We start from the raw sequence: 15,831 nt of genomic DNA on the forward strand, positions 1-15,831 counted from the left end.
TCTCGCTGATTTACATATTATTCAAGGTAAATCAGCGGGAACGCCCCCGGCGCCATTTTTAAATCGAAAATAAGATCCGACAGTGTAACACAATGTAACACTGTCAGATCTTAGTCCTATCTATGCGTAACTGATTCTATGAATCAGGCGCAAAGATAGGACCAGTTTACGTCAGAGATACGATGGTGTATCTGTAGATACACCGTCGTATCTCTTTGTGAATCTGGCCCAAGATCTCTATACAGAGAAGTGATATACACAGAGAATGGAGCTGATTGCACTGAGATCTCTATACAGAGAAGTGATATACACAGAGAATGGAGGTGATTGCACTGAGATCTCTATACAGAGAAGTGATATACACAGAGAATGGAGGTGATTGCACTGAGATCTCTATACAGAGAAGTGATATACACAGAGAATGGAGGTGATTGCACTGAGATCTCTATACAGAGAAGTGATATAAAACAGAGAATGGAGGTGATTGCACTGAGATCTCTATACAGAGAAGTGATATACACAGAGAATGGAGGTGATTGCACTGAGATCTCTATACAGAGAATGGTGATGTGTTCTCCATACAGGCAGGCTGAGATCATCACCATGACATCTCCAGGAGGCGGAGCTCCGCCCATGTACAGCACACGCCAGAGCTCCGCCCATGTACAGCACACACACGCACAGCGGAGCTCCGCCCCTCTCGCAGCTCAAGCAGCCAGCGCATCCCCAGCTCAGCCTTGACAGTCACGCGCCAGTACACGGACAGCGAGCAAAGGAGTGGCCCCGCCCTCACCGCTGAAGCCACGCCCCGGAAGGAGGGTGGGCTCGGCGGTTCTGTTGAGGTGCTGGTTGCGCCCTTACACAAGATGGCGGCTCATGGGACGGACGGGATTCGCCTGAGTGCGGTGAGCGGGAAGGAGGGGGGAGCTGCCCGGGCTCCGTCTGTGTGTGTGTGTCTTTCCGCCGTGTGTTCCGGGTGGTTTACTAACAGAAGTGGAAGCTTGTAGGGTGTGGGCAGTGCCCGGTGCGGGGCTGTGTGGTAAAAGAGCGGAGCGGAGGAAAACGACTGACTGATAACACCGAGCGAGGCGGCACGCGACTCCGCTATGTATTCTCACCCATAGGGGGCGCTGTGTGTATGGAGAGCGATGCATGAGGACTGATGTGACTGGACTGGGAGTGATGTGTGAGGACTGGGCATGACTACTGGACATGTCTGTTCTGGGACTGCTGTGTGAGGACTGGCATGACTGTACTGGGACTGATGTGTGAGGACTGGCATGACTGTAGTGGGACTGCTGTGTGAGGACTGGCATGACTGTAGTGGGACTGCTGTCTGATGACTGGCATGACTGTACTGGGACTGGCATGACTGTAGTGGGACTGCTGTGTGAGGACTGGGCATGACTGTAGTGGGACTGCTGTGTGAGGACTGGCATGACTGTAGTGGGACTGCTGTGTGAGGACTGGCATGACTGTAGTGGGACTGGGCATGAATGTACTGGGACCTTCTTTGAAGACTGGCATGACTACTGGGCATGTCTTTTCTGGGACTGTCATGGCTCTACTGGGCATGACTGTACTTGAACTGGGCATGACTGTACTGGGACTGCTGTCTGAGGACTGGCATGACTGCACTGGGACTGCTGTCTGAGGACTGGCATGACTGTACTGGGACTGCTGTCTGAGGACTGGCATGACTGCACTGGGACTGCTGTCTGAGGACTGGCATGACTGCACTGGGACTGCTGTCTGAGGACTGGCATGACTGTACTGGGACTGCTGTCTAAAGCTGGCATGACTGTACTGGGACTGCTGTCTGACTGGCATGACTGTACTGGGACTGCTGTCTGGGGACTGGGCATGACTGTACTTGGACTGGGCATGACTGCACTGGGGCTGCTGTCTGAGGACTGGGCATGACTGTACTGGGACTGCTGTCTGAGGACTGGGCATGACTGTACTGGGACTGCTGTCTGGGGACTGGGCATGACTGTACTTGGACTGGGCATGACTGCACTGGGGCTGCTGTCTAAAGCTGGCATGACTGTACTGGGACTGGCATGACTGCACTGGGACTGCTGTCTGAAGGCTGGCATGACTGTACTGGGACTGGCATGACTGCACTGGGACTGCTGTCTGAAGGCTGGCATGACTGTACTGGGACTGCTGTGCGAGGACTGTGATTGGTGTAATGTATTTTAGCGCTGCTTCTGGCTCTGGTCTGGAATGGCAGACTGGTTATGGTTTGGCTGTCCCGGATTGGCAGATTGTACAGAGTCACATTCTGATTGGTTAGTTCAGAAAACATTTCCATGACCCTCCATGTATTCTCCTTCCACCATGTAGTACAGGGTCTGCCTGGTTGTATGATCTGATAGTCTTCCATGTAGTACAGGGTCTTCCTGGTTGTATGATCTGATGGTCTTCCATGTAGTACAGGGTCTGCCTGGTTGTATGATCTGATAGTCTTCCATGTAGTACAGGGTCTGCCTGGTTGTATGATCTGATCGTCTGCTATGTAGTACAGGGTCTGCCTGGTTGTATGATCTGATCGTCTGCTATGTAGTACAGGGTCTGCCTGGTTGTATGATCTGATAGTCTGCCTGGTTGTATGATCTGATCGTCTGCCATGTGGCCGGTGTTTACATTCCAGCATGGGGTTGTTTCTGCCAGAGTATACATTGTATCTGATGTGAAGGGAATCTGTCACAAAGTAATTCCTCTCTAATAATAGAGGAAGTTTTTACTGGAGTCAGAGGACAGACAGACCCGTGACCTCAGACTTTGGAGGAGCCTCTTCCGTCAGAGCCTAACTACACGGGTTGTTTGGTGTGTGTGTGTGACTCAAGAGGAAGCTTAATACAAACCGCAATCTCGTAATATGAAAACATGTCATGGATCACCAGGGATTTGGAGGTCTGTGGGGGCAAAATATCAATAAGAGGTCCAAAACTTTTTATTACAATGTAGAAATGACGACATGGGGCCTCTGCTAGGCGTAAATTGTACAGATATTTAGGGGGAGTTCTCATCTATTAAGGGAAATCTCACAGAAGATTTGTGTTATGGATACAATTATTCCCAGAGGCCTGAATATTGAATCGGATTGGCCCCTTTCACACAGGCTTTCCGATCACGTCCCCCTGTCAGTTTTTCAGGCAGACATGATTGGACGCTCCATACACCCCTATGGAGTGTTGGTTGTCAGTGGTGACATGTCTGCTGACATCCGCTGCTATCCGATTATTTATTTTTGTCTGTGAAATCCGGATGGATGGCGACCCGTTTTTTCCATCCGTCTGGCAGATCGGTTATTATGAACACAGACAAGGCGGTCCGTTTTCACCCGATCTCCTATAGAGGCTCTGACTGGTCCGTCTCTGCACAGTGAGAGAAGACAGTCCTGTCACCCGCCTGCTCGGCAGAGATCAACGGAGCGATCCCCCGCTGAGCAAAGAGCCCATATACTGTACATTGTTATTGATTTTTAGGTTATTTTTTCGTTGTTAGTGCTGATAATTTTATACAGAGCTTTAGATGAAGTACAATCACATCAGTACCTGTCCTCAAGGAGCTGACCATCTAAGGTCCCCATGTGACATGCATATACTAGGGCTAATTAACCCTCCAGCATGTTTTTGGAGTGTGGGAGGAAAGCGGAGTACCCGGAAGATGCCCACCCAAATACAAGGCAGCGCATGCAAACTCCATGCACATAGTGCTCTGATCAGGATTCAATCCAAGGACCTTAGTGCTGCACGGCAGGAGTGCTAACTGCCATTAAACCACTTTGCTGGCCTAAAATATAAATGATGGCTTTTACTCTTTATTTATGAACTTTGAGTTGATTTAGTTATGTATTGTGTTTTTTTTTGCAGATATTTATATAGAGCCAGCAATTTATACAGTGCTTTACCTTCTGTACATCCACATCAGTCCCTGTCTGCATGGAGCTTATTTATATAGTATGTGTGTGTGTGTGTGTGTGTATATATATATATATATATATATATATATATATATATATATATATATATATATATATATAATTAGTACAGACCAAACGTTTGGACATACCTTCTCATTCAAAGAGTTTTCTTTATTTTCATGACTATGAAAATTGTAGATTCACACTGAAGGCATCAAAACTATGAATGAACACATGTGGAATTATACATAACAAAAAAGTGTGAAACAACTGAAAATATATTTCATATTCTAGGTTCTTCAAAGTAGCCACCTTTTGCTTTGATTACTGCTTGGCACACTCTTGGCATTCTCTTGATTCAAGAGGCAGTCACCTGGCGCAGCACCCCATCACTCTCCTTCTTGGTCAAATAGCCCTTACACAGCCTGGAGGTGTGTTTGGGGTCATTGTCCTGTTGAAAAATAAATGATGGTCCAACTAAACGCAAACCGATGGAATAGCATGCCGCTGCAAGATGCTGTGGTAGCCATGCTGGTTCAGTATGCCTTCAATTTTGAATAAATCCCCAACAGTGTCACCAGCAAAGCACCCCCACACCATCACACCTCCTCCTCCATGCTTCACAGTGGGAACCAGGCATGTAGAGTCCATCCGTTCACCTTTTCTGCGTCGCACAAAGACACGGGGGTTGGAACCAAAGATCTCAAGTTTGGACTCATCAGACCAAAGCACAGATTTCCACTGGTCTAATGTCCATTCCTTGTGTTCTTTAGCCCAAACAAGTCTCTTCTGCTTGTTGCCTTTCTTTAGCAGAGGTTTCCTAGCAGATATTCTACCATGAAGGCCGGATTCACACAGTCTCCTCTTACCAGTTCTAGAGATGTGTCTGCTGCAAAAGGTGGAAGAACCTAGAATATGAAATATATTTTCAGTTGTTTCACACTTTTTTGTTATGTATAATTACACATGTGTTCATAGTTTTGATTTATGTGTGTGATTATATATATATATATATATATATATTATATATATATATATATTGTGTGTATATGTATTTTTGTATGTCACGCTTGTAGATCCAACAAATAAATTGAACTTCCAAATGATGCAGGCTCCATACTTGCAGCGTCCATATAATCAATCAAAATATTAAGTTCCAGATATAGTAGATGCTCACTTTACTGGTATATTTATTACAGGTACTTGTATAGAGCTGTCAATTTTACACAGCACTTTACATATTTATTGTACATTCATATCCGTCCCTGCCCCCAAGGAGCTTACAAGGTTCCTAACGCACATTCATACATACTAGGGCCAATATAGATGGGATCCACTTAACCTATCAGCATGTGTACACATTCTACATATCACATTGAGTCTGGATTCCCACTTATGCCGGATGCGGTTTGCAGCAGGGGGTCCTGTGCGCCCGTTTCAGGATTTTTGGCTAAATTCAGATCGGAAACAAAGCCAAAGACTCGCAGTACTCCTGTGTGAACCGGCTCTATAGAGAGACAGTCGCACTCTCCTGTCATGCGAACTGGATGCAGAGAAATCTCCGCATCCAATTGCAGTAGTGTGAACCCGGCCTAAAGCAATGCAACCAATGTACTCTTGCTCTTTTTCAAGCCACATATGGCTTGGCTTGAAAAAGGGGGATTGAGCTTGAAACTCGGATGCATTGCCCATATGTAAATCTGTGCACTTGGATATGCCCGTGAAATGAGCCTTTGGACTCCATATATCTTGCTTGAGATATAGATAGATGTGTGTGTGTGTGTGTAATATATATATATATATATATATATATATATATATATATATATATATATATATATATATATATATATATATATATATATATTACATTGGGGTCAATTCACTAAGCGATAAATTCCGCATGAATTTTTGAGTTAAAATAAAATATTTTATCTCAAAATTATTCAATTCACTAATGCAGCCTTTCTCAACCTTTTTACCGCTGGGGAACCCTAAAAATAATTTTTAGGTCTCGGGGAACTCCTGATAAAACCCATTCATTGGGGGGTCAGTGGGAACAATGCCCTTTGGTGGCCAGTAAGAAGAATGCCCTTTTTTTACAGTAGTGGTAAGAATGCCCTCCTTACAGAGAACTATGAAGATTATTGGTGTAATACCACTGGTTCCTCCCAGTGGAATTGGCTCAGAACTATGTAGGCACCAAGGAGGTAAATCAGCCACGGCTCAAGGAACCCCTAGCCACCTCTGGAGGAACCCTGGTTGAGAATGGCTGCACTAATGTGTTATTTACCCAATGTGTTAAATATTTTTTTTGCATTATTTATCACTTAGATTACGTTTATTTTTGGTGTTTTCACAATTTTTTTTATCTTGCTAACAAATGCACCAAAGGAAGAAATGCACACAAATACGATGAAACTGAAAACATTCTGGCATGTCATTCACGATGACTCTCTCTGGTTAAATGTTACTATTTTGTTTTCATTCCCAAGTTCAGGGCAAAACGTTTCCACACTGATACATTGTATACATTTAATTTCCTGGACAGTGCAGAGTTCCTCCTCATTGTTTTGTACTTTTCTATAAGGGCCCTTTCACATGTGCGGACCGTATGTCCGCATTTTCATCCATCCGTTTGCGTATGAAAAAAGGACATACATGGGTCCCTATGTGATTGCGGGTATCAGCAGATGAACATCCGTTGGACACCCGTAATCACCCGCCTCCGCAAAGATCCAATTTTGCGGACGGAAGAAAATCCTATTTTTTTCTTCCGTCTGCGGATCGGATGAACACGGACATACGGTCTGTGTTCATCCGATCCCCCCCATAGGGGAGAGCGGAGAAAAGACAGGTGGTCCCTGCACACTGTGCGGGGACCGCCCTGTCAGCCGACAGCTCAGCGGGGATTTTACGGAGCGATCCCCGCTGAGCTTACGGACACACGGAGGCGGATCATTACTGATCCGCCCTGTGTGAAAGGGCCCTAAGACCGACTGACTCCTGACAGGTGATAAATAACTAATGTGTGTTCTTTAGTAACTTCACTTTAATGATTTATTTTTTATTTTTGCAGTGTTTACCTCGCGTTCCATATTTTACTTAGATTAATTGATTCTATTACCACATGTAATATTTCCAAAAAATGGTCATGTGACCTTGATATCGCAATCTTTGGTGAATTGGCCCCATTGTCACAACAGATTTGGTGGCAGTTTTGAGGCAGCATCAACCCTTCAAGCTGTGTATGTGATAGATATTTTATGAATATTTTGCATGTTTTATGTTCTTATGAATTGTTCGCATGTTTCATATTGATCATGCTTTTTGGAGAACATTTTATACATGTGTTTTGATTAGTACTTTGACCCAATACAACTGTTGCCTATATTTATATATACAGGAGTAAAAATAATCTAAAAAGAAAAGCTGTCTTATAATTACACATTTGTTGGTGTTTTTTTTTTTTTCTTTTTTTTTTTCGTTTTTTAAATGGTGGCTTTTTTTAATTTTTAACTGATTGTAAAGTCTGTTTTATTATTTTCATCCAAAAAAAAAAGTCATGCTTGCCTGCTTCGCGAAATGGAATTGCACAGAGCAGCCGGGATCCTCCCTTTTCTTGGGTCCATCTTTGGTGCTCCTGGCCCCGCCCTCCTTTCGAGTGTTCCCACAGCAAGCAGCTTCCTATGGGGACACCCAAGCTGAGCCACAGCTCCCTAAGTCTATTCAGACATGAAATGCGGTTTGGCCCCACCCCCTCTCTCTCCTAATTGGCTAACTGACTTCGACAGCAGCTAATGGTGCTGCTGTGTCTCAGCTAATCAGAAAGGAGAGTCCCGGACCGCTGAGGCACTCATGCACATTGCTGGATAGAGATGGGGCTCGGGTAAGTATTAGGGGGTTGCCACACAGATGTTTTTTTAATCTTCATGCATAGAATACATGAAGATAAAAAAAAAAAAACTTTACTGACTTTACAACCCCTTGAGTTCACATTTGTGCGATGTGGCAACAAGCGTGATTCCTGAGTGAGTAACTTGTATAGCGCAGCAAATGCGAACTTAATCGCCTCAAGGCGCTTGGCATCCAGAGTTGCTGACGGTTCACACTGACTGACATCTGCAAACCACTGCGGGTGTCGGTGTAAAGTTTATGACCCCCCCCCCGATCGGATCGCAGTGCTAACTGTGAAATGGCACAGGAATCAGATCGCATAGTTGTGAACACTCATGCGATTGGATTTCAGTGCGGACTAAAAAAAAAGGTTCTACACCATTTTGGTGCAAATGCGATTTCAGCCATACAATTTGGCTGAATTTGCCTCACACAGACTTGTGATCTGCACAGCAATGCGGTGTGAATTGCATGCGATTTCTGGAATCTAGGGCCGAAACAACAAATCGATTATGAAATGAATCGATTAAATTTTCATAATGGATTAATCGGCCAGTAACATAATGGGGTTAAAAAAACTAAAAATTAGCCCTTTATAGTACAAAAAAGCAAATCGCTACTGTAAATATTACTTTCACTGTCCCACAGTAAAAAAAATTAACCCCTTACAGTAGCGATTATTTGCTCTTTTTGTACTTATTTTTGTTTTTTTAACCCCATTATGTCACTAAACATCTCAGGCCTGGGGTCACACCTCTGTTTTTTGGTGCTTTTTGCAGAAACGCACTACAGTTCATTTACATGTTTTCCTATGGGACACGTTCACATCCATGATTTGTTTTCAGCTAGTGCGTATTTGGAAAGGGCAAGGACTTTTTAACGCAAAACGGTGCTGTTTTGTTTTTTTTTGGTTCAATATACTTCAATGGAGAAGCTGCAGAAAAGCATGTAATGTGTTTTTTTGCGGCAATTTGTGTTTTGTAATCTGCCCAACAACAAATTGGCCCCAAAAAAAAAAATGCCAATAATTTTTTTTTTTTAAGGCTATTATCCGATTAATCGAAACAATAATCGGCCAACTAATCGATTATGAAAATAATTGTTCGTTGCAGCCCTACTGGAATCGCACAAGTGTGAACCCAGCCTCAAAATTCTGTTTTCTCTTTCAAGGCATGTAGGAAACACTTTAGATAACACAATGTTTTGTTTGTCCGATTCTTTGTTTATTATAAAGCTTTGCTCATCTGAATAGGCAGGTAGTTGAATGTATTTGCAGAGATTTGTTGTTGTATCTTTTATATTCTTGTGTGTGTGTGTGTGTGGTTGAGTTGATTTGAGAGGTTGGTCCTTCCCATGTAGAAATCTTGAATCGCTGCAGATAAACACGGTGTGAAGAAGCGCTTATGGTGCCTATTCAATGGACAGTAATATGTACAATTTAAACAACAAAGAAAAAATGTATGATTCATTTTTTATTTTGTGTTGCAATTGTCATTGTGACCCAGATAATGGCCTCTGTGTGTATCTGTGTGGAGGAATGCGGCAGATGCGGAAGGAGAATTCCTCGTCGGTGAAGTGTAAATTACATCTCACATACATACAGACAGACTGGCAGATTTGCTTTCATTTTCGTTTTAGTCCTGCAGCTTTGTGATGCGAGGAATGCAAAACCATCTATTATTTATTTGAGTCATCAAGGCGGGCCTGTGCTGGAGATTCTCATTGGGTTGGGATTTGTCTTTGTTCTGTTTACATCTGTGATCTCACTGTTCATTTTCAGCCAGCAGAGCTCGGCGGCGTGCTAATATTACACCGGCTGGCAGGATGAGCCTGCTTCCAGTACAGTGCTTGGACATTTGTCTGAACCAATAATGTGCAGAGATTTATTTATTTTTTGTCCCCCCAGGGAGCTGCAGAAGAGTAGTAACCAGGTTTCATATTATTATTATTAATAATAATAATAATAATAATAATAATAATAATAATATTACTACTATTGATGGATCAAGGAAGGTAAATGCTTGCTTGTTGCTACTGTGCTGTGATTGGATCGGTGATCACATTAACATTTTGTTCCAGACTTCTCAGCTCTGTATATTATTTACTTGGATTTCATATTTTTTATTTTCTTTTTTGCATGTGGAAAGGTGGTGCTTTTGTTGGCTTTTTTAAAAAAAAAAAAAGAACTGGCTGTCACTCTTAAGGGTGTACTAGTGAATATGCTGCTCTGTTGGTGTTGCACCCAGTAAACGTCAGCATTCTTTTTATCTTGCTGTGTAAACACATCATGTACAACAAATGTTTACAAGGCAGCAGCTCAAAGATGAACTCAAGGCAGGCCGATAAATGCACATACTAAAGTACTGTAAATGTTCATGAAATGTTTTAGGCGCCTTTCACACGGACCGCTGTTTTGTCGCAGTTAAAAGCATGTAAATGTTTCGGTGAAATTCAAGGCTCCAGGCACTGCGATTAGCTGCATTTGTACATTGCGATTTACGTGCGGCTGCGGTAGTCATTCCCATAGCAACCCCTCTTTTTTTTTTTTTTTTTTATTATGATGTGCTTTCTTTCTTTCTTTCTTTCTTTCTTTCTTTCTTTCTTTCTTTCTTTCTTTCTTTCTTTCTTTTTCTTTTTCCTTCCTTTCTTTTTCTTTCTTTCTTTCTTTCTTTTTCTTTCTTTCTTTCTTTTTCTTTCTTTTTCTTTTTCCTTCCTTTCTTTTTCTTTTTCCTTCCTTTCTTTTTCTTTTTCCTTCCTTTCTTTTTCTTTTTCCTTCCTTTCTTTTTCTTTTTCCTTCCTTTCTTTTTCTTTTTCCTTCCTTTCTTTTTCTTTTTCCTTCCTTTCTTTTTCTTTTTCCTTCCTTTCTTTTTCTTTTTCCTTCCTTTCTTTTTCTTTTTCCTTCCTTTCTTTTTCTTTTTCCTTCCTTTCTTTTTCTTTTTCCTTCCTTTCTTTTTCCTTCCTTTCTTTTTCCTTCCTTTCTTTTTCTTTTTCCTTCCTTTCTTTTTCTTTTTCCTTCCTTTCTTTTTCTTTTTCCTTCCTTTCTTTTTCCTTCCTTTCTTTTTCCTTCCTTTCTTTTTCTTTCCTTTCTTTTTCCTTCCTTTCTTTTTCTTTTTCCTTCCTTTCTTTTTCCTTCCTTTCTTTTTCTTTTTCCTTCCTTTCTTTTTCTTTTTCCTTCCTTTCTTTTTCTCTTCCCTTCTTTCAAGTTTTCTCTTTTTCTCTTCCCTTCTTTCAAGTTTTCTCTTTTTCTCTTCCCTTCTTTCAAGTTTTCTCTTTTTCTCTTCCCTTCTTTCAAGTTTTCTCTTTTTCTCTTCCCTTCTTTCAAGTTTTCTCTTTTTCTCTTCCCTTCTTTCAAGTTTTCTCTTTTTCTCTTCCCTTCTTTCAAGTTTTCTCTTTTTCTCTTCCCTTCTTTCAAGTTTTCTCTTTTTCTCTTCCCTTCTTTCAAGTTTTCTCTTTTTCTCTTCCCTTCTTTCAAGTTTTCTCTTTTTCTCTTCCCTTCTTTCAAGTTTTCTCTTTTTCTCTTCCCTTCTTTCAAGTTTTCTCTTTTTCTCTTCCCTTCTTTCAAGTTTTCTCTTTTTCTCTTCCCTTCTTTCAAGTTTTCTATTTTTCTCTTCCCTTCTTTCAAGTTTTCTCTTTTTCTCTTCCCTTCTTTCAAGTTTTCTCTTTTTCTCTTCCCTTCTTTCAAGTTTTCTCTTTTTCTCTTCCCTTCTTTCAAGTTTCCTCTTTTTCTTTTCCCTTCTTTCAAGTTTCCTCTCTTTCCTTCTTCGACTCCTCCTCCAAAAGTATTGTGCGCTTTTAGCTGCGGTAGATAACTAGAAAATCCGCAGCTAAAAGCGCCATTCTATCCGTCCGTGTGAAAGGGGCCTTAAGCTTGGTCTACACTGAACCGCATTCCTGTTCAATTTACATGTGACTTAGGGCAGTGCTATTTAAAAAAAAAAAAATCTAAATGAATGGGCTAAACTTGCCACCAGATTGCACTAAACACGTGCATGCAGCAATCGCACTATAACCGGATTACATGATTGTTTTGTGCCATGCTATCTGGTGCTGGCAAATGCACTGCATTTGCGACTTTCATTTTGGGGTGTCATTACCCACTTCCCACCGGGTCTATAGCAAAATGATGGCCGGGCGGTGGTTAATTATTCTGACTGGGAGTCGGAACGAGCCGCTTGTGTGCGCCCCCAGTAGAGGAGAGCCGCTAAGATCTGCACTGATAAACGGTACAATGATTATCAGTGCTGAATATTAGTGCTGCCTCAAAGTGCCCGTCAGTGCAGCCTTATCGGTGAAATTTTATAACCGAAATGAAAAACTTTTTTTTTTTTTTTTTTTTTTTCATTTGTTTAGCAAAAAATAAACTCGGTGGTGGGTAAATACCACCAATGTAATGCAAAGCGACCTCAAGCTTGGGAAGAAAAAGCACACATGCAAAGTGCAGATCACTATTATTATTTAAAAAAAAAAATATATATATATATATATATATATATATATATATTTTTTTTTTTTTTGGGGTGGGTTTAATGCCTTTCAGTGCCCCATAGATCCCCGCCGTAGCCACCCTTGTGTGTGCTTCTGGATGGGTCTATGAGCATGTGTATCTATGCTGTGCATTCAGTTGGCCCCGAAGCCTAGGATGACGAGCTGCTCCTTTACTCCCTCCTTCTACAAGGGAGTGGACTAACAGAAGCTGGAGCCTGCACTGCCTGATTCATGTGATGGAGTCGGTGTAGACAATCCTCGGCAGGAGGTTTGGGGAAGCTGCTCTTAGGCTGGCCATACATTATACAATTTTCTTATTCAATTTCCTTTTAGATTTATCTTCAACTATGTAGTGAAAGGACCTGCCTGATGGCATTCACATTGAAGGTGTTCCTGTTTGACCTCCTATCATATGGTTTTGGTAAATCTAAAGGAATATTGTATAACGAATGGCTAGCCAAAGGCATTGGAGATTTAAAAACTGCGCTGTCTTTCTGACCGTTTTTTCATGCTAAAGCCATATCTAGGATGTAACCTGAACCATGGTCAGCATGCAAAGGTCTGTACTGAGAAGCCGGAGTGATCTGCAGGAGCCAGAGCATTGCACCTGCAATACTGTGCAGCCTCACAAGCAAAAAATAGAAATAAATGATTTATTTTACTTTTTGCTTTTTTGCATTGAATTTTTCATTTTTTGCCAAATGTGGAATTCTCCTTCCCTCCCTTTTTTTATTTATTTTTAATTGTAAGTGCTTGAGCACATATACACACAAAATGTACTGGAGAATGTTTGTTTCTCTGGTTGATGTAATAATAAAAAAAATAGCATTTAATACTGCTTTATGCCTTCGCCACTCTTTTTTAAACCCAAGAAAGTTTGAGCAGAATTACCAAAAGTGGCACGAGTGGTTTAATTATTATGAGCATTTTCTCCGTGTTCTGTGCTGCACCTGCGACAGACATGGCACGGAGAGTAGGAGAACTGGCGCTGAATGCTGAATCCTGAATCCCTCTGGCTGCCTCTCCACTCAGCTGAGATGGGGGGGGGGGTTGGGGGAGGGCGTCTGTTAACTCTTCAGGCTCCGCATGTGTAGTGTTGTTACTGCAAAGGCAGAGGAGAGAGGGATGTGAGCTGTCTGCAGATCTTTAATTAGGCACTTTGAAATAGAAGCTGGAGCCAATAGTGCAGAGTAGAGCATCAGGTCTATCGGCTTTAATGTGGCGCATGGCGCTTACGTAGATTTTTAATTATAATGCCACAGGAAGCTTCGTTAAAGTGACACTAAGCGCTGCCACCATCTGACAAGGCCGGTGCAGATCGCCAAAGACCAGCTTTGGATGATAGGAGGGGAGACACCTAGCCAGGCAATAGAAAATATGGCGTTTTAGAGTCGGGGCATTAAAGCCAACTGAGTTGTATTATTGTGCCCTCATTCTTGGCATGAATAACTGAAGTTGTTGGACATGAAGGCATAATCCATTACACAAACATCTGTTTTTCCCAGCTCGGAAGCGACCATTGATGTGTAGGCCTCAGGGTAGAATTGGGATAGGGCTTGAGATTGCCTGCTGTACTACCTTGCCCTCATTCATAGCAATAAATATGCATGCTCTGCCTATCCCAGCCTTTTATGTTCAGAGTACCATTTTCTTTTTTTTTTTTTTTTTTTACCAAAAAAAATTAAAAATGGTAATTGTATTGTGTAAAAAAAAAATAATTAAATATATATATTATACCAAAAGTAGGGTTATCCCGATACCACTTTTTTAGGACCGAGTACAAGTATCGATACCTTATTTTTCATGTACTCGCCGATACCGATACTTTTTTTTAAATGCAGCCATGTGTCCCCAGATGCAGCCTTGTGTCCCCTAAGAGGAAGCCAAGTCGCCCCCCCCCCCCCCCGCTGCTGCCGACATCTAGTTGATCAGCGCTAGAGGAACATAACGGCTTTCATTTGAATAGCTGTGTGTTCCCCGCCGCGTCATGTATAGACACTTCCCCTTGCCCGGGCACTTTGATAGACAGATCACCCGACTAATCCTGGGACGGGTAATCTGTCTATCAAAGTTTCTGGGCAAGGGGGAGTGTCTATACATGAGGCGCGGCGGGGAACACACAGCTATTCAAATGAAAGCTGTTGTGTTCCCCCAGACTCTGGGCCTTTGATTTTCAAATAAAATGCAACTTTTTCCAGTCTGTGATGATTTTGGGGAGCCATGTCATCTGCTGGTGTTGGTCCTCTGTGTTTTATCAAGTCCAGTCAGCGCAGCCCTCTATCAGGAAATTTGTAGAGCACTTCATGCTTTCCTCTGCTAACCAGCTTTATGGAGATGCTGAATTTATTTTCCAGCAGAACTTGGCACCTGCCCACACTGCAAAAAAGTATCAATACCTGGTTTAATGATCTGGTATCACTGTGCTTGACTGGCCAGCAAACTCACCTGACCTAAACCCCATAGAGAATCTGTGGGTATTACCAAGAGGAAGATGAGACATACAAGACCCAACAATGCAGACGAACTGAAGGCCGCTATAAGGCTGCATTCACACCTAAGCGACAGCCGCGTTCGCGTGTAGCGGCAGATTTGCCGCGATTACAAATGTTTCATTTTTTTTTTTCTAAAGTATTCCCATTGCTGTCTATGGGAAAACGCGCCTGTCGCGTGAAAAAAAGGGTCCGGGACTTTTTTTCAGGCGACAGGCGTTGCGCGTCTATGAGATGTGAACCATCTCCATAGACGGCAATGGGAATTCTCCCCTCTAGCGACAGAAGCGTCCCGCGTCGGGCGTTTTGTCGCTTAGGTGTGAATGGGGTCTAAAAGCAACCTGGGCTTCCATAAGACCTCAGCAGTGCCGCAGGCTGATCGGCTTAACGCCACACCGCATTGATGCAGTATTCATGCAAAAAGAGCCCCGAACAAGTATTAAGCGCATACTATACTGTACATTTCAGTAAGCCAACATTTCTGTAATTTTTTTAATTTTTTTTTAAGAATTTTGGGGTTTTCATTAGCTGTAAGTTTTATAATCAAAATTAAAAGAATAAAATGCATGAAATATAGCACTCTGTGTGTAATTTATCTATATAAAATTTGAGTTTCACGTTTTGAATTACTGAAATTAACTTTTTGATATTCTAATTTTGAGATGCACCTGTATAGATGAAAGTTAACTGCTTGCCGGCCGCCCACCGTCCTTTTACGGCGGCAAGTCGGCTCCCCTGCACAAGAGCCCATAGTATAACGTCTGCTCTCGCGCAGGCCACTACGGACCCCGCGGGCGACCTGCTCGCCCCCCGACTCCCGTGCCTGGCTGGCGCGATCGCCGCCGGGCACACGCGATCGCTCGTTACAAAGCGGGGACCCGGAGCTGTGTGTGTAAACGCACAGCTCCCGGTCCTGTTGGGGGGGAGGGGGGGGAATGCTGATCCTCTGTTAATACAATGTATGAACAGAAGATCAGTGATTTCCCCCTAGTGAGGCCCCCCCTACAGTTAGAACACATCCAGGGACAT

At 42.6% G+C, this 15,831-nt stretch overlaps 1 protein-coding gene across 2 annotated transcripts in view; it reads left to right on the plus strand.

Moving 5' to 3' along the window:
- Nucleotides 1-757: 757 nt before the first annotated feature.
- LOC120927935 (MORC family CW-type zinc finger protein 3-like) overlaps nucleotides 758-15,831 on the plus strand; it is a 95,688-nt gene continuing 80,614 nt past the window's right edge. The window contains exon 1 of one of the 2 annotated variants that reach the window (XM_040338951.1): nucleotides 758-905. In XM_040338951.1, coding sequence (XP_040194885.1) covers nucleotides 867-905 — 39 coding nt within the window. In that variant the 5' untranslated portion in view covers nucleotides 758-866. The remainder of the gene's footprint in view (nucleotides 906-15,831) is intronic. The other variant, XM_040338952.1, reaches the window with a different exon arrangement.

The sequence above is a fragment of the Rana temporaria genome, chromosome 2 (assembly GCF_905171775.1).
Source record: "Rana temporaria chromosome 2, aRanTem1.1, whole genome shotgun sequence".
NCBI lineage: Eukaryota > Metazoa > Chordata > Amphibia > Anura > Ranidae > Rana > Rana temporaria.